The sequence below is a fragment of the Marmota monax genome, unplaced genomic scaffold (genome assembly GCF_021218885.2).
Source record: "Marmota monax isolate L192 unplaced genomic scaffold, Marmota_monax_Labrador192_F-V1.1 WCK01_AAM20220418_F8-fsc00038, whole genome shotgun sequence".
Classification (NCBI taxonomy): Eukaryota; Metazoa; Chordata; class Mammalia; order Rodentia; family Sciuridae; genus Marmota; species Marmota monax.
The window spans coordinates 205,225-227,100 of NW_026692498.1; the positions used below are offsets into that span (position 1 = coordinate 205,225).

The 21,876-nt window shown below is 60.7% G+C and overlaps 4 protein-coding genes across 6 annotated transcripts; 2 read left to right on the top strand and 2 right to left on the bottom strand.

The window, feature by feature from the left end:
* Window positions 1–479: 479 nt before the first annotated feature.
* Pgghg (protein-glucosylgalactosylhydroxylysine glucosidase) lies at window positions 480–6,283 on the top strand. Of its 3 annotated transcripts, none has more exons than XR_009226809.1 (14): window positions 480–605; window positions 1,000–1,281; window positions 1,649–1,859; window positions 1,940–2,375; window positions 3,116–3,235; window positions 3,430–3,561; window positions 3,692–3,803; window positions 3,895–3,967; window positions 4,055–4,191; window positions 4,287–4,420; window positions 4,516–4,611; window positions 4,789–4,886; window positions 5,034–5,163; window positions 5,235–6,283. XR_009226809.1 is itself a non-coding variant. In XM_046444669.2 (14 exons), exons 2-14 carry the CDS (start codon window positions 1,023–1,025, stop codon window positions 5,333–5,335), a joined length of 2,121 nt encoding a protein of 706 aa, XP_046300625.1. In that variant the 5' UTR covers window positions 481–605; window positions 1,000–1,022; the 3' UTR covers window positions 5,336–6,283. The 3 variants fall into 3 exon arrangements, 2 of the variants coding, with proteins under 2 accessions (XP_046300625.1, XP_046300627.1); XM_046444669.2 differs by having other exon boundaries at window positions 481–605; window positions 4,952–5,163; XM_046444671.2 differs by lacking the exon at window positions 480–605 and adding an exon at window positions 664–799 and having other exon boundaries at window positions 4,952–5,163.
* Window positions 6,284–8,116: 1,833 nt separating this feature from the next.
* On the bottom strand, window positions 8,117–14,246 carry Ifitm5 (interferon induced transmembrane protein 5). The gene is made up of 2 exons (XM_046444677.2): window positions 9,482–14,246; window positions 8,117–8,780 (listed from the first exon to the last, which is right to left on the bottom strand). The coding sequence occupies exons 1-2, from the start codon at window positions 9,671–9,673 to the stop codon at window positions 8,568–8,570; spliced, it is 405 nt and encodes a 134-aa protein (XP_046300633.1). The 5' UTR covers window positions 9,674–14,246; the 3' UTR covers window positions 8,117–8,567.
* On the top strand, window positions 14,192–15,383 carry LOC124092860 (interferon-induced transmembrane protein 1). Its single transcript, XM_046444676.2, has 2 exons — window positions 14,192–14,582; window positions 15,057–15,383. The coding sequence occupies exons 1-2, from the start codon at window positions 14,334–14,336 to the stop codon at window positions 15,216–15,218; spliced, it is 411 nt and encodes a 136-aa protein (XP_046300632.1). The 5' UTR covers window positions 14,192–14,333; the 3' UTR covers window positions 15,219–15,383.
* A 2,915-nt stretch (window positions 15,384–18,298) lies between these two features.
* On the bottom strand, window positions 18,299–19,476 carry LOC124092859 (interferon-induced transmembrane protein 1). The gene is made up of 2 exons (XM_046444675.2): window positions 19,098–19,476; window positions 18,299–18,625 (listed from the first exon to the last, which is right to left on the bottom strand). The coding sequence occupies exons 1-2, from the start codon at window positions 19,344–19,346 to the stop codon at window positions 18,434–18,436; spliced, it is 441 nt and encodes a 146-aa protein (XP_046300631.1). The 5' UTR covers window positions 19,347–19,476; the 3' UTR covers window positions 18,299–18,433.
* Window positions 19,477–21,876: the final 2,400 nt, after the last annotated feature.

Genomic DNA, 21,876 nt, shown 5'->3' on the forward strand with positions numbered 1-21,876 from the left:
CTCCTCCCTAGCCTGGGCAACTCAGTGAGCTTCTGTTGCAGGTTTCAGGACCCACTGAACCTGGGCAGGGTGGACAGACACAGATATGTATGTCCGGCCAGGGAGCCTGAACCAGAGGACCTACAGGCCCAGGGACGTGCCCAGAGCCATCAGTGGGCAGGTGGAAAGGGGGAGACCAACTGTGCCACAAGCTGAGAGAGCTGGAGGATGCGGTCTCCGAGCTCGGGGCACCGTGGAGAGGGCGAGATCTGGAGAAGGGGAAGACACCACATCCAGAGCCCACAGAGGTCCCCTAAATCCACCGTTGCGGACCGGCATCTCAGGGGTCAAGGGACTCCTCACTCAGGTCTCTGGCTGGCCACAGCCACGACCCACGGGACCACAACAGGTCCTGAAGACACAGCCTCGCCGCCCAGGGGAGAGGGGGCCTCGGCCCGAGCCCTCTGCGCCTCGGGCCCCGCCCCGTGGGCGGCTCGGGCCGGGCCGCAGGCCTTCCTGGTCACGTGTCAGTGGTGAGGCTCGCCTCCCCCGGGCAGGCCCGGGGCAGCCGGACCCAGGGGAACCGAGGGACGCAGATCGCAGATCGGGGCTGAGCAAGAGCCGCGGTAAGTCTCAGAGTCCCCCCGCGCGCCCTCCCCAGCTCCGGCTCCTTCCGCACCACCCGCTGCGTCCCGGGCCGGCCCCTTCCGCCCTCCCCTCCCAGGGGGGCTTGCCCCTGGGCTGAGCTTCCTCGGTCCACCGTCAGGGCTTCCGAACTCAGGAAGGGGCGGCTTGAGCAGCAGACCGGAGACCCGCCAAGGTTAGAATCTGGGCTCTAAAGCCCGAGTTTGAGGGGCAAGTTTAGAGACTGAATTGAGTCCCTGGAGGTCCGTGGTGCGGTGTTTTCCTGGGTGGCCCTTAGATCCCACCACATCTAGGGGGTCGGCCAAGTCCTGAGGAGGACTTTACAGTCTGAAGAGGGAGCCCACCCAGTCACGGCCTCTTGACCCCCTTCGCCAGGTCACCCCCTAAGTGAGCCTTCCATGGAGGATGCCTGGGAAGACCCGACCACATTTACTGCCCAGTCTCTGCCCAGTGATCCCCGGCTCTTGGCCACTGTGACCAATGCATACCTGGGCACACGTGTGTATCATGACACACTGCATGTGAGTGGCTTGTACAATGGGGCTGGGGGTGGCACACACCGAGCAATTCTGCCCAGCCCCCTCAACGTCAAACTGGAGGCCCCTGCAGAGACAGAAAAGCAGATGGAGGAGACCTTTGCCCTGGACACCAACACAGGTAGCTGCACTGTCTGGCTCCCTCTCAGCCACTGTGGAGCACAGCTCCCTCCAGCTTCACCTCACTTTCAGTAGGCAGTCTTTAAGGAAAAGAGGCCACGAGAGACCCCGTCTTGGGTTCTCCCCTTTCCCTCCCTCTGGGTGGGCCTCCTGGGGTCCTGGGCAGAGCCTGGGTCCTGTACAGCGGGGCCTGGAGGACGCATTCACCCTCACTGTGGGGAGAAGCCACCAGAAACCTGAGGGACACCACTGCCAGCCCAGGGAGGCCCCAGTGCTGTATGGCCCAAGGCACTGGGAGGCCACAGCTTTGCAGCCTGCCTGGGGGGGGCCCTGCTTCCCCAGTGACTGAAGCTTCTCACCCTCCCCAGGCTCCTTTCTGCACACCCTGGGGAGCTCCAGCTTCCAGGCCTGCCAGCGCATCTATGCCCACCGCACGCTGCCCCACATTCTGGCCTTCAGTGTGTCTATTGCCCGCTTGGATGCAGGGAGCTCGCCTGTCACGGTGCTGCTGCGTTCATCCTTCTCCCTAGAAAGCCCAGACCTGGACTTGCATCTGGGGCCCGACTTCCAGGGATTCCGGTGAGGAGGGGGCTCTGTCCCAAGTCCCAGCAGGGTAACCTAAAGAGGGAGCCACCCCTGAGGTGGCTGCCCTCTTGCAGGTACCTGTACGGCCACACACTCACCCCTGAACAACCCGGGGGGCCACGACAGGAGGTGCACATGCTGTGGACACCAGTGCCCCTGACATTGACCCTTGGGGAACACGAGAAGAACAGGACCTGGGACTTCCTGACTGTCGTGGGCAGCAGCCAGGCAGAGGCCCAGGCCTACCTCCAGGAGGCCCTGCAGCTGCAGGCCAGAGGCTCTCTATACCCAGCCCATGCACAGTCCTGGGCCCAGCTGTGGGCAGGCTGTGGCCTGGATGTGGTAGGACCACTGCCCCTGCGCCAGGCCCTTCGTGGCTCCCTCTACTACCTGCTCAGTGCCCTGCCCCAACCCGGGGCTTTAGGGTATGTCTGTCATGGCCTCAGCCCCGGGGGCCTCTCCAATGGGAGCCAGGAGGAGTGCTACTGGGGCCACGTCTTCTGGGATCAGGTACACGTCCTCCCACACCACCACCGCACTAAGGGTGGCACGGGGATCGGGGTTGGGATGGGCCAGCACAGGGCTGTGCCGAGGGGAGGGCTTCCTGAGGAGGTGGTATCTCGGCAGTGCGGGGATCCGTTGGAGAGCGAGCCAGGCAGGAGCACCAGAAGATGCACATGGCAGCGCCTGTGGTACTTGCAGCAGGGGCTCCACTAGATGGGAGGAGCAGTAGGGCACAGGGCCGAGAGTTTACCTGAGGGCAAGGAAACCAGGGACATTTAATCAGGGAGTGACACAGAGGCCCATTCTGGGAAGACCCCAGGAGGAGAAGAGCAAGGGGTGGGGTCAGAATAAGCTGAGGGTGCGGGCGTGAGGAGGCTGATTGGCACCGGGCAAGGAGGTGCGCAGAGTGCTTCCTCCTGTGCCTCCCAAGTCAGCCCTGACTCTCATTTTATGGGCGAGGCTAGGGAGGCTGAGGTCAGGCAAGCAGCAGGCAGAGAGCAGGCTCCTCCTGTGGGGGCCTGTGCCTAGATTCGGGCCTGGGAACTCACCTGCTGGCTAGGGAGGGGAAGTGGAAGGCTGGGGAGGGGCTGGTAGATCTGGATGGTCATCAGGAAGAACCCGGAAGGAGGCAGCAGGCCTCCAAGAGGCCGAGAGGGTGCAGCAATGGCCCAGCCAGGGCAGGATGTGGAAGGAGGGGGAGGAGAAGGTGTAAGCCCTTCCAGCTCCAGAACAAGGACTGTCCTCAGGATCTCTGGATGTTCCCAAATATCCTGATATTCCACCCAGAGGCTGCCAGGGCCATCCTGGAGTACCGCATCAGGACACTGAGTGGGGCCCTGGAAAACGCCCGGAACCTGGGCTACCAGGTGAGGAAGCCTGGGCACCACCCGGTGGGGCCCACCGTAGGGTCCACACACAGAAAGAACTGGGCAAGAGCCTCCTGGCCCACGGAGGAACGTGCAGTGGCTCCAGAGCCCCCACCTCCTCCTCTTTTTGCCCTTCCACAAGGTCCCATGGGGTAAAGGCTAAGGTTGGGTAGCGTCTGCCCTCTCCCCCACAGGGAGCCAAGTTTGCTTGGGAGAGTGCAGGCTCTGGCCTGGAGGTCTGCCCTGAGGACATTTATGGGGCTCAGGAGATCCACATCAACGGGGCCGTCCTGTTGGCCTTCCAGCTGTACTACGACACCACCCAGGTGAGGTGTTCCATCCACCAGCCCTGCCACCCTAGGCCTGCTGTCACAAGAGAGCATCTGGGAGCCAGGCCTTCCTTTCTGGGCCCTGGATGGGTGGGCACTCAGCACACATAGGACCCTTGGCCCCCAGGATCTGCAGCTTTTCCGGGAGGCTGGTGGCTGGGATGTGGTCAGTGCTGTCGCTGAGTTCTGGTGCAGCCGTGTAGAGTGGAGCTCCAGGGAGAAGCAGTACCACCTGAGAGGTGAGGTGACCCCTGGGAGAAATGGTCAGGAGGAGGGACTGCTGGGGGGCAGGCAGCCTGTGCCGAGCACTGTCCGGACCTGTGTGCCCAGGAGTCATGCCCCCTGATGAGTTCCATTCAGGAGTCAACAACTCCACCTACACCAACGTCCTGGTCCAGACCAGGTCAGCCTCTAGACCGTGCCCCAGCCCCACCCCGGCAAGCAGGGCCAGCCAGAAGCACTGAGGCTGCAGCCTGTCCTCTCTCTACAGTCTGCACTTTGCAGCTGGTCTGGCCGAGGACCTGGGTCTGCCTGTCCCTAACCAGTGGCTGGTGGTGGCTGATAAGATCAAGGTGCCCTTTGACCCGGAGCGGAACTTCCACCCTGAATTTGATGGGTATGAGCCTGGTGAGTGGACCCTGACTTCTGCCAAGGGCCCTTCTGCCTGGCCGGAGACCCGTGCATCCACCCTGATGTGCCCTCAACAGCAGCATCTTCCCCAGGAGAGGAAGTGAAGCAGGCTGATGTCGTGCTCCTGGGGTACCCGGTCCCCTTCCCCCTGAGTCCTGACGTCCGCAGGAAGAACCTGGAGATGTACGAGGCTGTGACATCCCCCCAGGGCCCAGCCATGACCTGGGTGAGAAGCCTGGGGAGTGGCCCCACCTTACCAGCCTCGGTCTTTCTCTCCATAAGCTGGGTTTCACCCCACTGAACTCTGAACTCTGACCCCAGAGCATGTTTGCAGTGGGCTGGATGGAGTTGAAGGACCCATTGAGGGCACGAAGGCTTCTGGACAGGAGTTTGACCAATGTCACTGAGCCCTTCAAGGTCAGCCTGGCTCCCGTCCAGGGCCCTCTTACTGACCACTCTGCTGCCAGTGTCCATGGGGGGAGGTATGGTCACAGAGGAATCATTGCCCTGGCAGTTCCTGCCTGACCTTGGGATGGCAGCCCCAGGAGGTCCAGTGTCCTGGGGTCCCTGGCACTGACGGCCCGTGACCTCCAGGTGTGGACGGAGAATGCAGACGGGTCGGGTGCAGTGAACTTCCTGACAGGCATGGGGGGCTTCCTGCAGGCGGTACTCTTCGGAACCACAGGCCTCAGGTGAGTGCCGGGTGGCACCGAGGGTGGGCCCCTGCCCCTCCCTTCTCACACAGCTCTCCCTGCAGGGTCACCCGGGCAGGCATGACCTTTGACCCCCTGTGTCCAGCGGGGGTCTCCGGAGTGTGTGTCTCTGGCATCTCCTACCAGGGGAACAAGCTCAACTTTATCATCTCCGAGGACTCCATGACAGTTGAGGTCACGGCCCAGGCTGGGCCCTGGGCCCCTCTGTTGGAGGCTGAGCTCTGGCCATCACAGGTTCGGCTGCCTCTGCTGCCAGGTAGGTAGAGGTCTGAGTGATGAGACCGGGATGCCAGTGTGTACCTACAGGGCGCCCCTCTCTCCCTGCAGGACACAAGGCCTCCTTTCCCCACTCAGCTGGCCGCATACAAAGATCACTCCCAGAGCTGCCTGCAGCTCTGACTCCAAGAATTTCCCAGGAGAAGCTCTGAAGACAGAGACCTCTGCTACAGAGCCTCTGGGACATCCTGCAGCCCTCAGCCCCCAGGCCCTCCCCCGGAACCCTGCCCCTGAATGGCCAGGGCTGCTGGCTTCAGAAATGTCTCCTGAACCCCGCTTTTCATCACTGCCCCTGCTCCTCGCCCAGCTCTCCCCCAGTCCCAGGCGGTCTGCCTGGCTTGAGCCCCTCCCCAGCCTCGACTCCACGGGCAGGCAGTTTTCCACACCTCATCTGACCTGGCACCCCGTCTCTCAGTGCCCCATCTTGCTCCCCAGGCACTTTCCAGGGCCCCTGCAGCCAGGGCCTGAGTGTCCACACTCACACCCACCTAGACTCTGGTCACGGGGCCCGTGAGGGGAGTTACTGGCAGGGTGAGGGTGAGGAGGAAGGGGCTCCACCCCGGCGCAGTTGCCCAGGACTGTCGGCTACCGCTTTACCAGAATTGAGCTTTCCCCTCAGTGCAGCTGTGGTCAGGCAGGGCTGGACCAGGGGCGCACGGGTGTCATCACTGACTCCTCTTGACTCCATGTCAGATGGCCTCTGGCACTGTGGGGTGGGGTGGGCAGCCCGTCCTCAACCCCATGGCCTATGAGAAGGGAAGGGGGTGCCATTGCTGGAGGATAGGACTGGGGTGCTAGAGCAAGACCCTCAACTCCCCACTGGCCACCAGAGGGACTAGACTCAAATGTGCTTGGGTTCCAGGCCTTGATCCCAGGCCAGGCTGTGACAGGCGGCTGTTCAAAGACAGAGACTCTGCCTGGCAGCAGCTCCCACGTCCTCAAGCCTGGGGTGGCTCACAGTGACTTCCCTAGAACGAGCTGAGAAGGCATCTGGAGCTGAGACACTGGTGAGGTCCAGACCCGGCACCAGACAACCTGCAGAGTCCACTCAGTGCTGGGCAGAGCTTTGCTCCTATAAAGGCCTATACCTTCTTCTGAAAGTGGGGTTGTGTGATGTCGAGTTTCCACCTCACCTGCAGGCAAGTGCAGCAGCTTGGGAGCCGGGTGGTCCCATCGCGCCTGCCTCCGCTCCTTGCTGTGTCCTGCCACTGCCCCCTGGTCGCAGTTGAGAGTCAGTCTCTTCACCCAGCAGACACCAGGCAGAGCCCTCCTGGGCTTCAGGCAGCCCTAGATGTGGGAATCCCAGGGCCTGTCTCCTGTCTCCCGTCCTCAGCCCCTCCGGCTGGGACACTCATGGCCTTAGCCAGCTGCCTCCACACCCAGGAGATTTGAAAGGAGGGTTCTCACGGCCACCCCAAGAGAAAGTGTGGAGTGCAGAGGCAGGGATCCCTGGACACCAGGCCTCCAGGACACAGTGAGCCAGCAGCATGCTTGCTGGAGCTCAGAGCCAAGGTGGGCAGGGGCTGAGGGTCAAGTTGCAGACTACATGCAGGCCAGTGCATGGCTTGAAGCCAAGGGTGCCTACAGGCTTTTCACTAAAGGCCCTATAAACACTATGGCTGGGTGACAAGGCAGATCTGCTGAGGACCGGGGGCCCCTTCTCTCTGCTGTGGGCCAGGGATTGTCCTAATGGGAGTGGACATTCATTTTTTGCAGCCTCAAAGTCAGGATTGGGCAAAGACATCACAATGGGGTGGCAGGTGGCCCTGAACCCATAGGATTTTGTGGCCTGGTACTTGCTCTGTCTGAGCGTGATTTTATACAGTCACCTCTGTGCATGTGATGGGCCCATGGGGTGAGAGTATGTGTGCCCACAGGCCTGGCCAGCATCCATCAACCTGCCAAGATGAGCCTGGGGAGAGAGGGCGCTGGTAACACTTCCCCAAGTGACTTGGCCACACGTCCTCAGTGGCTGGTCACCGACTAGACAACCTCCTCATTGTTGACGAGATCGTGGGGACTGGTAAAATATCCCACCTTTAGGGATATGTTCCCAGCCACACAGAGGTTGATGCCTGCCCCCAGCCTCTTCATCCAGCATAGGCTGACCCCTACTTGAACCAAACCCAGAGCTTAGGGTCAGCATATTGTCTCTATTCCAGTTCAAGCAGAGGTCTCACACTTCCCTTGACCCTAATTCACGGTGGGACTTTCTCCAGGGCCCAACATGGGCCTGTGCGTCTCCACCCCCAGGTCCCAGCACAGGGCCACACACCCTATCTTCAGCAAGGGTCTCAGGCATGTCACAGGTTGGGGACTGTGTGGGGTCTCCAAGTAGAGCAATAGACAAGAGACCCCTGCCTCTATCCCTGGAAGAGCTGGCAGGCAAAGGGGTCTTCCTGGGGAGGGAGCCCGAGTGGAGTCTTCAAATCCCTGAGCGTCCTTCTGGCTAAGACCCCAGTGACGTGCTGGGGCCGCACCCCAGCCTCAGCCTCATGTGTGTTTGGGTGTGTGTCCCCAGGTGCTGGGCCCTGCCAGTTTTGCTGTGTGGGGGTGTTGGGGTGCCATGTGGTACGTAGGGAGGTGAGGTAGTACAGGAACATGTACCCAGCACAGGGGCTCCGACGGGGTTTCCCACATCTACATCCCCATGACTGCTTCTGCACAGCTGGGTGGAGGACAGAGGGACGGAGGGGGAGCCAGGGGCCTTGCCTGCGCTTGTGTACATGCGTGGATGGTGGAAACAGTGTCCAGCTGCACCCAGGAAGATGGGGGACAGGAGGGAGGGAGACCGCCACCATGCTGAAACCACTGGGATTTGAAGGCACACACAGACCAGGAGGGGCAGCACACAGCCGGGCGGGGCCCGTTCGGAACACAAGCCACCAAACCACAGGCAGCTGGGATCAGAGGCCTGTGTCCCCGACTTCAGGCTGAAACACTCGGGCGCCTCCACCCCGTCGCCACAGGCCACCCTGTGGCACAGTGAAGGGGGACAGTCGGGAACAGCTGAGCAGAGCAGGGTGAGGGAGGGTGGGCCTGGGGGAGTCCCCACAGCAGCCACCCCCGCAGCACCCCCCCACACTGAAGCCAGGAAGGAGGCCCTGGAGGCATGTCAGGGACCTGGCACTTTTAATTGTGATGGAGGTTGGAGCCTGGTGAGTAAGAGGAAAGGGTCAGAGGTAGGAGTTAGGGACCCTCAGGGTTAGGGCCAGGTCCCTGGGGTCTGAATGGTCAGCACTGGGTAGCCAGGTTGGGCCAGGGGCCGCCAGGGGCCTCCAGGGTCAGGGGACGGCACAGCTCAAGGCCCTATGAGAGCCAGCATCCAGCTCAAGGCCTTCAAGGGTTGGGGTCCAGGGACAGGAGAGGACAGGACCCAGCCTGTCAGTCATAGTCTGTGTCTTCAAACTTGGTGCTGAAGAAGGCCGCAGAGTCCTTGGCCAAGCGGGAGAGGTGCAGGGCACCAGTCACCACCAGCCCCAGCAGCAGCAGCGGAGGCACCAGCGTCCACATCGCAGCCAGGATGTTGTAACACTTGGCTTTGGAGCCGTATCGCCGTGCTGCCTCCAGATCCCCAGCCACCTTCTGGTCTCGGGCCTGCAGGGCAGCCGAAGGGCCAGATCAACACCTGCCTGGAGGCCTGGCCACAGATGCACCCAGAGCACCTGGAGGGTCTGCACCAGACCCAGGATCGAGGTGGAGGGGTGTGGCCTGAGGGGACACTCTCTGGGCTAGACCCACTTCCTCCATGGTCCCCAGCTTGACACACTGCTTGACACTTGGTGGGCCTTGGGTCATGATGGCCACCCACCCCAATGGGTGCTGCAAGGGGCGCCTGGCTCCTTGTGTCCAAGATATGGACCCAGTGGCCATCGCAGGTCAGCATCAGCTCCCAAGATCCCTCTGCAGGCAGGGAGTCCTCTGGGGAGCTGAGACCACAAACCCACATAGGAACGGAAGCCACGGGTCTCACTAAAGAGCCACAGCAGATGAGAGTCCCCCTCTGGGGAAAGGGAATCTGCAGGTGGCCCCATGGACGCTGTCATCATCAAGGGACCGTCTCCACCTTTAGGAGCAGGGCTTTGCTATAGATAGCACCCCCTTAGTGGAGAAGCAGAGGTTCTCTCACCTTGGAGAGAAACTGTGGCCACACTAACACAGCCCCCTTCACAAGCTGCCCCCTTCGAGCCCCCAGCCACTCTGGCAGACCCTGACCTCTCCGCACAGCCCCCAGCCCCTCCTCACAACCCTGAGTCTCCCTGAAGCCCCCAGCCCCTCCCGCCACCTCTTCCGCCCACCTTGATGGAGTGCACCAGCGCCAGGAAGCCGAGGCAGCACAGGTTCAGGTAGAGTGTGCTGAAGGCTGACCAGATCAAGTGGTCGCGAGGCGGGGGGCTTGGCGGTCCCAGCACCAGGGCTGTGTGGGCAGCACCGTCAACCTTGCGGGGAGTGGAGGCCCGGGGGCCCTCACGGGGGTAGGACGTGTCCATGGGTTCCAGCGCCGTCTCTTCCTTGCTGGGACTTGCACTTCCAGGGTGGGCACCAAGTCTGCTTATAGCCCTGCGGCCTGCCTCCCTGCCCACCAGCTCTGCTTGCTAAATATAGCACAAATTACAGCCTGGAGCCTGGGAGCAAGGCGGGTCCTCTTGCCCCAGTGTCCCCACCCTCACCCCAGGGACCCAGAAAGACCACTGTCAGACCACCGACCAGAGCCCCCCCCATGTCCTGGCCACCCACCCCAGGAAGACCCCAAGTCAGACGGCTGAGAGGCAGTGGCTGCCCACTGCCTTCCAGGTCCAACTCAGGACTGTGGGTGGCCATGATGCCTCAGTCACAGGCAAGAGGCAGAGCCCTCCAGGCTTGGACAAAGCCTCCTCCTCCCGACCAGAACTGCTGACAGCCAGCCCTCATGCACCAGGACTCAGCCTCCCAGTGCTGTGTGAGGCGGGTAGGGTGGGGGCCAGATGCATCGGTCAGAGAGGGAAGTCTGAGGAGAAAGCTCCAGGGGAGAGGGACCATGAGGCAGCCATCTGGGACTGGCCACACCCCAGCAGTGCTGCCCGGACTGCCAGGAGCCACCTGGCCTTCCAAGGGGTTGGCGTAGACATGCCCCTGGGCCATCCTCGACCTCCTAGGCAGGCAGGTCCTCCGCCGTCCTGAAACGCTAGTGGGTGGGGTGGTCCCTTTGGGGCTCAGGGCTTCCTCCTGCTGTCCTCCTCTTGAGATGGCTCCCCAGCCTCAGGCTGTAGATGCCTCTTGGCCAGCGTCCCACATGTAGTGCCAGGAGGGACTTTTCTCCAGCTCCAAGCTCACAGGGCCCAGTGCCGCTCAGCTGAGGGACCATGTTGCCCCTGCCTGCTCTTGAGCAGGATGCCTCTGAATTCCCCCGACACCTGCGCTGCCCAAAGCCCAACCAGATGCTTAGGCCAAACGCTTACTCCTGCCAAACCCTAGGGCCCACACCCCCACGGGGACCCCCAGAGACCAAGATGCCCAGGCCTCCTCCTGGGGCTCCCTGCTGCTGAGCTAGAGCCCCGTGCCCATAGTTGTCCTGTTGAAACACCCCTCCCTCACCTGCGTAGAGCACAGCGAAGGCCCCCCTCACGCCCATGACCACAACACTGACCAGCAAGAAACTGGGACGCCCTTCCCACCCACATCCTGTGAAATGCAAACTCCGGGGAAGTGCTGGGTAGGACGTGTATCAGGGAAGATCCGAGCCCTGTGGAAGGAGGGAAAGAACGGAGGAAGAGTGGCCACTAGGCCAGCAAGGACCCAAGGTGACCACAGAGGAGCTCTGGGCCAGGGAAAACCATTAGAGACGTCCAGAGTAGGGAGTCCAGGAGATCACTCTGTGTTGGCCACACATTAGAAGCTGGATGTGACCTGGGAAGGAAAGACTTCAAGTGTCACCAACAATGGCAGCAGAAGTGGATGTGCACGCACAGAACTCATGAAAAGCCCACCACGTCCAGCGCCCGCACACCCAGATCCGAGACCTCCCCACCTGGCTTTCTGCTATTCCTGGGCTCCCTGGGGCGGGTCTGCAGCAGTCCACGCTCCTCCACCAGAGCCTTCTCTCCTGCAGGACCAGACTGGCAAAGGGGCGGAGGGCAGATGGCCAGTGCCTGACCCAGGAGGCTCTGTTCATGGCTCTACCAGGGTGAGTATTCTCTGGCTGGGGGTAGCTAGAGGGGAGCACCCGGGCCCTTTCACCTGGCTGACCACACTCTGCTGACTCCTGCACAGCAGGCCACCCACCCAGCGTGGCTTCTGCCAACCTCTGTTGCTCCTGTTCCAGTCACTCATTTGAGGAATGGAAAGTGCCTGCTGGAAGGGTCTGTGGCCTGAAGCCCACTGTGAGTGGACTTTGGATCTGGACCCTGCTGACCCCTTGGTGCCCCCGCACCCAGTGGACAAGGAGTCATGTTGACACTCTGGGTGTCGAGACCCTCACCTGCTCCTATATGTCCACTGTGCCCAGCACCTCTGGAGTCCCCTGTCCTTGGGTCCATTGCCCAAGCAATGTCCACATGGTCTGTGGGAAGGACTCGGGTGTAAGGGTGTGTCCACAGCCATCGCATGGCACTGTCTTTTGTCCTGGGGACTCTGCCCTCCTAGTCATGAGGCTGTGTCTGAAGTTGAGTGAAGGCTCAGGGTCTGACCCTAGGGGAGCATTGCCCTGGGTCCTACCTCGACACCTTTTCCTATCATCTCTAATGATAGACACCAAGGGTGGCAGTGATGCAGACACTGGGAACTGTGACTCAGTGATGATGGAGACGAGATGGAGTTGCATGAGCACAAATTCACAGCTGAGCCTTGGCTGGGCCTCTGCCTGGGCAGGAAGCCCCAGCTCCACAGGGAAGTCCAGGCCCACTCCTGGAGCCCAGGAAGCAGCTGCTCAATGGCTGCTGGGGTGAATTAGGGAGGCATGACGCAGGCGGACCTCAGCTGGTGCAGGCCCTTTAACCCAGGTGTCTTGACCTGCGGGAAGGAGGAGCCAGTGAGGCACCTGGCTCTGAGGACACCCTGTGCAGTGTGAGGCAGGTAAACCAGGCACCTTTGGTATCTGACAAAGTGTGGGTTAGGGTGGGACCTTTCCAGGGCCACCAGGGAGGAGTCAGAACAGGAGGGTGTCTTCCCTTTGTCCCCATGAAGAGCCTTGGCTGTCTCAACAGAACTGCTCACCACAAACACAGCTGTGTTAGAACCAGCTGGCCAGAATGCCCAAAGGGCAGCACGACAGGCAGGGGCGGAAGTGGAGCAGGAGGCTCTTCCTGGACTGCTTCCCAGGGCCTGTCCCTCTGCTCACCCCTGGGGCAGCAGAGGCTGCATTTGGGACCAGATGATGGAGAGAGCAGAGCTCAGCCTCCTCTTGAGGGGGCAGCTCCTGTGAGGGGCAGGTGCATAGGGTAGGGGCCTCTCTCTAGCCCAGTCAGGGCAGCTTGAGGACCCTGGCAGGGCAGCCTCCCCATGGGCAGAGCTGGATGCAGGCCCTGGGCAGCCTGCGTGTGAGGGGAGACAGGGTCCACGGGACCTGGAGCCCCAGACATGGCAAAGTCCTAGCAGCTCACCACGGCCAACAGGAGAAGGAGGTGGATGGGGCCCCAGGTCCTGAGGAGGGCTGCCTGGAAGTGGCCATAGAGTGTGGGATTCAGGAGACGTTTCATTCTCAGAAATAACTTCCCTGGGCCAGACTGGGTGAGCGCCCAGAGTAGGGATGCTGACCTCAGCAATGTCATGAGCCCAGGGTGCACACAGCCACTGTGGGGACTGAACCTGAGACGGATTCAAGGAGAGGGCACTGGGTGAGCTGCCAATCAAACGGGGACCTAGTGGGTGCAGTCCTATCACGACTCTCCTCTGTGCCTTGGGGTCATTCTGCACCTCACCTCTTGCCCCAGGCCCCCCGGGAGGCTGAGCTGCTGCCACCTCTTTCAACTTCATCCTTAGGGACAGCCCAGGGGCAGCCTGGAGAGGGCCTGGCTGTCAGGGTTTCCCCTCAGAGAGGCGAACGCTGTCAGGGTTCAAGCCAGAAGCGGCACACAGGGGCCTAGGCCACAACTCAGCCCCTCAGGGGCAGGCAGCAGGAACACCTGACCCTTCAGGCTGACCTGGAGCTGTAGCCCTGACCACAGATGGACCTCACCATCCCTGAGCAGGGGCACTGGGCTCATCCTGCATGACCAAGGTCACCCGGTGGCCAGCTCCACACCTGAGATGCATACAAGGGAATGTGGCTCTGTGCTGGGAAGCAGCTGGCAAATGCACTGAGCCCCTCTGCCCCAGCCACATGCCCTGGCATGGAAGGCACCCAGGGCAGGAGGCACGGCAGGGCTCAAGTCTCCCCAGACTCCACCTTCATCAGAGGCTTCAGCACAGGAGGCCCAGGACAGTGATGCAGGTCTGGTGGAGATGGGGTCCTTGTTCCCCACAGTCAAAGACTGAACACCAGACAAGAGACAAGGCAAGCCCAGCAAGCAAGTTTCATCTAAGAAAGTGATGGAGACAGACTTCTCCAAAAAGAAGGCTCCCCAGAGCTGAGTGTCCACGAGACAGGGTGGACTTGCCTTTTTTGTAGTCTTCAGAACTCTTCTCCTTTATTAATCAATGTCTTCTATTTCTTCTGGTGTACTAGGTGCACCTTTGTTCTCCCTTTGATAACCACTCCCCACACTCTCGACCCCCACCATGGATTGTCTCCATTGACGGCCTGACCTTTACTGCTATGTCAACCATGGGCTGTGGGCTTCCAGAACACCCTTAGGGAGCTGGGAGTAGAGGGACCCAATGGGACTGGCCCAGCCCTCAATGTGGACCTTGAGCTCCTGCTGCTGTTGACCAGACTGTGGAGTCTCCCAGGCCTGGGAAAAGACCCCAGGACCCCCACAGCCCGAACAGGAGGGATCAGCTGAGAGGTACTGATTTGGGTTCCTGGACAGAAAGCACCGCCCACCTGGTCCTTCCTCCCACTCTGCCCTAGAGAAATTTGATCCTCAGGATTTAGTTCCACCCCTCAACACTCTGCAAATCACCAGCTCACAACAGCCAGGAAAAGGAAACTTCTGGGAAACCGAAAGTACTCGGGAAAGGGTGGGCCAGACAGCAACCCTCCAGCCACTCTGCAGCTGGGCTCCTGTGAGCAGCATGAACCAGGCTCCGCACACCATCTTGATGTACCCCAATGCTGGGCGCCCCACACACTATGAGAAGCTCCAGGAGGAACACGAGGTGGCCGTGCTGGGGGCACCCCAGGGCTCAGCTCCCATGACAACCACCGTGATCAACATGCCCAGAGACATCTCTGTGCCCGACCATGTGGTCTGGTCCCTGTTCAACACGCTCTTCATGAACTTCTGCTGCCTGGGCTTCATAGCCTTCGCCTACTCCGTGAAGGTGTGTGTGCTGTGGGGGGGGCTGGGCAGTGGGAGGGGCGGGGGGGGGGAAGTGCATGGGAGGCTGACACTCCACCTGCACCTGGGGTGTGTGGGTCTGTGTGTGCTGGGGAGCTGCTGTGGATCACCCCTAGGGCTGGTGTCCATTGACCCTGTGTGCCCTCCTCTTTCTGGGTAAGTGTGGGGGCATTAGGGGATCTCCCAGGGCAGGCACAGGAGGGAACAGCCTGGGAATCTGGGGTCACTCTTGTCCCCATCCCCAACCCAGAGGACTTCTCCCTATGCCCAATGGCAGAAATACCCACTGCACACTGCAGAGTGTGGCACCCCAGGCTGTCTCCCAAGCTGGGGTGAGCAGCCAGCACTGGGGCCTGCTGCACAGTCTGAGTGTGTGAAAGGCAAGGGCAGAGAGGACCCTGGGGGCCTAGGCCTAGCACCTGCCTCTCCCCTGACCCTCTGCATCTGGTCTCCCCAGTCTAGGGACAGGAAGATGGTGGGTGACATAACTGGGGCCCAGGCCTTCGCCTCCACTGCCAAGTGCCTGAACATCTGGGCCCTGATCTTCAACATCATCCTGATCATCGGCGCCATCGTGATTCTCATCATCTTCTCAGCAGCGATTGTCCAGGCTATTTGACAGATGATAAACCATCCGGGAGCTTCTAGTCTTGCCATGTCCTGACCCTCCTAGCTGGCCCTGCACCCTGGGCTGAGGCCCTGCCCCTGCACCCCTCGCTTTCTGAAATATTTACACGCACCCATCTGTCCACCGTGGGATTCAATAAAGTGCACTGTACGCGGGTGTGCTGTGATCTCGCCTGGGGAGGGGTCTGCTGGCAGTCCCTGCCTGGTGCAGGATCTGAACCCCTCTCCCTCTGCTGTCGCATGCATGTCCCAGGTTCTGCAAGTTCCTGACTTCTTGCTGTGGGTGCTCAGTGCCAGGTGGCATCTGGCTTTCCCCGTATTTGGTGGCTGCAGGCAGAAGGAGACTGAACTTCCTGTGGCCCCAGGCCTCCAGGAAGTCCCTAGGAACAGAAATCAGGGAGCCCACACAGCCCAGAGGTGGGACAGTAGCTCAGGGTCTCTGGCCTTCAGGAGAAAACAAAACTCTGCCCAGTCACACCTGAGACCTGGGTTTGAGTTTAGTTTTGTGTCTGGCCTTGAGTGGTGGTGACCTTAGGGGCACCCCTGGGCTGACCTTGCCCTGGAGACTGCTGAGGTGGGAGCTGGACGGCCTGCCTCCCCTAAGAGCACTGGCTGATCGGCCCCCCAAAGAGGCCCAGAGCTCTTGGCTGCCTACTGCTCTTTCCCCTGCACAGCCCAGACAGGCTGGGCCTGAGCCCTCCAGTCCCTCAGCAGCACTCCTACTCCAGGGGACCCAGGGACGCAGACCAAGGGGACTCTGGTGCACAGGAACACGAGATGCTACCCCAGCGGCTCGCCCAGGACCGGTCCCTGCCGCCGCCGACCTCAGCACCGCGGTCAAGTGACCGGAGACTGAGGAGGCGGTGGTCCTTCCACGCACCCCTCGCTCGCCAAACCCAGTCCCTGGCGCTTCCGCCCGCCGGCGCTAGTGACCCTCCTAATGCACGTGGACACAGCCTCCGATCTCCGCCTCCGCTCTGGCGACCACCCCTTGCAAGTCTCCGGGAGCCCCAGGGTCGGGGTGATGACTTCTCCACGTGTCCCCCCAGGGTATCCTTGGGAGTCCCTGGAGGTCATTGTACTGAGTCACCCTAGCCCCGTCGCTCAAATCCACGCCGTGTCGTGGGACTGAGACACGTCCTGCAGCTCTTTGCTGCCTAAACCGCCCAAGTGGGTTTGAAATGCACCCCAAAATCCCTGGGGAAGGCAAGTTGGGTTCTGGGAGTGCGGTGTGCTGGCGGGGGAGACCAGGGCTGGCTCTGACTAGGAAGGGGCCCTCGGCTCTTCTGCAGGCTCCAGGGCTTGGTATGTGGTCGGGGTGGCAGCACCTCTGTCCATGTGTGAGGCCCCCGTCTTTTCCTCCCACCTGGATTCTGGCCAGAAGAGCTGCCTGGGTTGGGACTTCCGCCGATAAGACTGCTCGAAGACCCCTTCTAGCGGTGACTCAGCTTACCACCACGCGCGGTCCACCTGTGCCTCCCTGTGAGGTCAGACGGTGCCCCATTTGATTTTCAGGATTGGGGCTGAGACATACGCCAGCGTGGGCAAATCTTGTGTGTACCGCTCCCAGCGAGGATGCCCCCATGGCCCTCACCCCAGGGTGACCAGCAATTCTGCACCCACCCGCCTGCGAGTCCTAGGGCCGTTTCCCCACTCCATAGCCCCTCCGCAAGGCAAAGAGGCCTAGACCTCATCAGTCCTGCCCATGCCCAGGCACCCCCAGAACACGCCATGCCCAGTGGACCCTGCTGACCTTCTTTGGGCCGGCCTATCAGCCACTGCTCCTGGCGGGAGCACATTCCGTTCTCCGCATGAACAGCCCCGGACAAGTTCCCTTCCAGGGAAAGTCTTCTTAGCTGGCTACTCACTCTGCCCCGCGGAGGAGGACACTTCCAAGTTCACTTTGGGCCTTGCAGTGCCGGCTGCCTACAGGGACCTGAGGAGTGCGCACCCACGAGCGGCCAGACCACCCTCAGTCCAAGACCAGCTGGGTCTTCCCCTCTGCCCTCCTATGGGGACCCCACCCCAAATCTGGGCTGGGAAACGTTCTGGGTCTTGCCAGTCCATCTTTATTCATCCCTGCGGGTTGTGCCCGTGGCCGGCAGGGGGCGCCGCTGGGCTTCAGCCTGCAGAAGGTGCTCTCTGCTCAGGAGCTTCCATCCACCCAGGTGACCCTCTCAGGCTCCTCTGGCTCCAACACCTGGCACCCAGGGACAGCGAGAGCACTCTGTCTGCGGACCAGGCACAAGTACAGCGATTCGCTTGAGAGACTCCAGATCTGGGGCACTGGTGGGCACAGGCCGGGGGGCCTAGGAACTTGGCAGGTGGATCTGCAGGTGACCCTCAGGACAGAGCAGACAGGCTTCAGCTTGAAGGGTCACTGCTCCAAGGTTCTGAGCAGAAGGAACTGTCCTCCCAGGCCCTGGCAGGACCCTGTGGAGCCACGTGGGAGGAAGGCCCAGCTCCATAGTGTGTGGGCAACTCTAGAACTAGAGCTAGAACTCACACCCAGGGCCCTGGGTCCCCATCTTGCAGAGACATATTCCTGAGCCAGCACAGCAGGGGTTCAGGCAATTGGACTGGAGCTCTCAGAGTCTGCCCCAACATCCCTGGGAGGTCACCAGGTTTGACACTTCCTTCTGCAGTGAGCCCACAACTGAGGTCTCTGCCCCTCTGCCAGCCACTGGCGGCTCCCCATGAAACAGGAGAATGGATAGTGCCCAGTGGACAGGAGGAAGCAGCAGCCAGGATGGAGCCAGACGTGGCTGGGTCAGGAGGCCCTGGCAGGGTCTCTCTCTGTCACCACTCTCTAGAGACACAGGAGCCCCCATCCATGCAACAAGGCCAGGGCTACACACATCCACCCCAGAACCCAAAGAGGTGATAGAGGGCAAGGGGACTCAGGACACAGTGCTCCCTTGGTCAGGGCTCAGAGGTTGTAGAGAGCCACACCCAGGATCCTGGTCAGCTGCTGCCCACAGCAGGAGGCCAGACAGCAGAGGGAGAGGGGTTCAGATCCTGCACCAGGCTGTGACTGCCAGCAGACCCCTCCCCAGGCGAGATCACAGCACACCCGAGTACAATGCACTTTATTGAATCCCACTGTGGACAGATGGGTGCGTGATAATGCTTCAGAAAGCGTGGAGTGCAGGGGCAGGGCCTCTGCCCAGGGTGCAGGGCCAGCTAGGGGGTCAGGACATGGCAAGACTAGAAGCCCCCAGGATGGTTTATCATCTGTGAAATAGCCTGGACAATCGCTGCCGAGAAGATGATGAGAATCACGATGGCGCCGATGGTCAGGATGATGTTGAAGATCAGGGCCCAGATGTTCAGGCACTTGGCAGTGGAGGCGAAGGCCTGGGCCCCAGTTATGTCACCCACCATCTTCCTGTCCCTAGACTGGGGAGACCAGATGCAGAGGGTCAGGGGAGAGGCAGGTGCTAGGCCCAGGCCCCCAGGGTCCTCTCTGCCCTTGCCTTTCACACACTCAGACTGTGCAGCAGGCCCCAGTGCTGGCTGCTCACCCCAGCTTGGGAGACAGCCTGGGGTGCCACACTCTGCAGTGTGCAGTGGGTATTTCTGCCATTGGGCATAGGGAGAAGTCCTCTGGGTTGGGGATGGGGACAAGAGTGACCCCAGATTCCCAGGCTGCTCCCTCCTGTGCCTGCCCTGGGAGATCCCCTAATGCCCCCACACTTACCCAGAAAGAGGAGGGCACACAGGGTCAATGGACACCAGCCCTAGGGGTGATCCACAGCAGCTCCCCAGCACACACAGACCCACACACCCCAGGTGCAGGTGGAGTGTCAGCCTCCCATGCACTTCCCCCCCCCGCCCCTCCCACTGCCCAGCCCCCCCACAGCACACACACCTTCACGGAGTAGGCGAAGGCTATGAAGCCCAGGCAGCAGAAGTTCATGAAGAGCGTGTTGAACAGGGACCAGACCACATGGTCGGGCACAGAGATGTCTCTGGGCATGTTGATCACGGTGGTTGTCATGGGAGCTGAGCCCTGGGGTGCCCCCAGCACGGCCACCTCTTGTTCCTCCTGGAACTTCTCATAGTGTGTGGGGCGCCCAGCATTGGGGTACATCAAGACGGTGTGGGGAGCCTGGTTCATGCTGCTCACAGGAGCCCAGCTGCAGAGTGGCTGGAGGGTTGCTGTCTGGCCCACCCTTTCCCGAGTACTTTCAGTTTCTCAGAAGTTTCGTTTCCTGGCTGTTGTGAGCTGGTGATTTGCAGAGTGTTGAGGGGTGGAACTAAATCCTGAGGATCAAATTTCTCCAGGGCAGAGTGGGAGGAAGGACCAGGTGGGCGGTGCTTTCTGTCCAGGAACCCAAATCAGTACCTCTCAGCTGATCCCTCCTGTTCGGGCTGTGGGGGTCCTGGGGTCTTTTCCCAGGCCTGGGAGACTCCACAGTCTGGTCAACAGCAGCAGGAGCTCAGGTCCACATTCAGGGCCCAGCCAGTCCACCACAGCCCCTGAACTCTCCAGAGCCACCAGGTGGTGGCGCATCACAGCCATGTTCCTGGAATGAAGTTCTGAAGGAAAATGGGAGATAGCAAAACAACCTGGCACAAACTGTCAGCCCCAGGGCAGGGCTTGCTGTGGCATCGTTGCTGACCAAGCATTTGCCCTGTTCCCTTGCTGGAGTATTCAGTGTGTGATGTCCCAGAAGTCTGATTTCCAACATGGCAGTTTGTAGTGAACCGATGAATAAAAGGGCTCATGGGAGGGACTCCTCTCCCTTTCAGGCCTTGGCCTTAGCTGCAAGACCCTGGAGAGCTGAGTCCCTTGTCTGTTCTGCTCCTGGCCATCTGCGTGAGAGAGGTGCGTGCTCTACCTTGGGTGCAGAATTGGTGTGGGGTAGCTTTGCAAGCCCAAGGGTGGAAACATGTTCAAGCTCAGGCCAGGCTGTAGCTGGGATGGAGATGTTCCCAGGGTGTAGACACCGGAGCTCAGCAGAGCACACGGTTGAGTGCACAGGAGGGTATCTTCACACTTGGTGCACAGAGGGCTGTGTCAGTGGCTGTTCACAGCCCGAGCTGCTGGCTGCTTGGGAAGACAGGTCGGATGTGCCTGGGTGGCAGAGGTGACCGGAAGCCTCTGTTCTCCAAGTGTTACTGTCCCCCTCAGGGGCTGTCGTCCTAGTGAGGGCCTTCAAAAGAGGGCTGACTGCAGCCTGGTCTCCTCACCTCCCTCTGACCCTGGTCACTGCCTACAAACACCATGACACAGCACCCTCCCAGCTCACCGATGCCCATGTGGGCTCCCATGGCCACACTCAGCTCTGGTTCCTGGCACGGCAGTCCAGGTGAGGGGCAGCAACAAGACAAGAGCCCAAGTGGTTGTGTGGCATCTGGGTCCCTCTTATGCTTGTCCCCTGGGCCTCTGCCTGGGCCCATGTTGGTCCTGCCTAAGCCTTGGAGGGTCTTTCCCACCCCTGCCCCCAGCAGCTGTGCCAGAAGACCTCGTCACTGGCCACTCCTCCCTGCAGCCCCAGGGACCCAGCTGCCCTCCTACCCCAGTGAGGTCACAGAAGCTCTTCCCAGATGAACACTGGGGTGTGGGAAGGGGAAGAACCACCCAAACCATCACCTCGGCCCAAAGGGCTGTGCTGTCAGCTGTCCTTAGCAGGACTTCTCTGTCCCCTACGTTTGGCTGACCACCAACCGCGCATCTGGAAAGCAATCTCTCATCAACACGACCAGCAGGGTTCCTCCTCTGCTGCCTGTGCAGCCACCTGGAGGTCTGTGCAGCTACGCGACAGCCCTCAGGGACCCAGGACACCTGCAGTGGCTCTGGCTGGCACTGGGGACCCACAGGAGGTTGGCCAGGAGTCTCAGATGACACCAGCTCTAGGGAGAATGTGCGGCCAGGAGCAATTCAATTCTGGAGAAAGAAAATGTCAGGCACAGGAGAAGGACCAGAGCCAGAGAAGACAGGCGAGCAGACACAGAGCTGCTGGGTGATGAGCACCTGCACCCACTGCCTGAAGGGTCACAGCGTGCGGGAGGCCGCGGCCGGGCACACCCTCTGGAAACGGGAACCACTGGGAATGTCAAGTGCTTGGTTGATGGTACTCGTGATGTGGAGAACAGGGCAGACGTCCATCGATGACAAAAGTCTGTATGGCCTGAGGCTGTAGGAGAATTCCCAGAATGAGCCTAAGGATACACCTGAGGCAGGGCATGAGGTGCATTTCAATCTCTCTCAGGACACAAACAAGACTGTTATTCCTCCAACCTAAGCCACGAGTGATATTTATCCCACGGGTAACAATTTACATTAGCCACCCCCCCCCCATCCTAAAGCCACAACTTGTACAACAGCCTAGCTACAGAAAGACAATTGCTGTGCCAACAGTACAAGGACCACAGTATGTAGCTTATGGTGTCCCCCTTGAGGACAAGAGGCTAATAAAAATACATTCCCCCACCAACAGACCCTCCTTTGCCTTACACAGGAATTCATGATGAGAATGGAAAACACACAGTTGATAATGTCCAGTTTAGAGATCACTTACAGATTTTCTTAAGTGATCCCTAACGTTCCACTCTCAGCTGCACTGAGGACCAGACTCAGGACCTGCAGGGCAGGCAAGCCCTCTGACAGTGAGCCGCCTCACAGCCCAGCAGAGCCGCTTTTA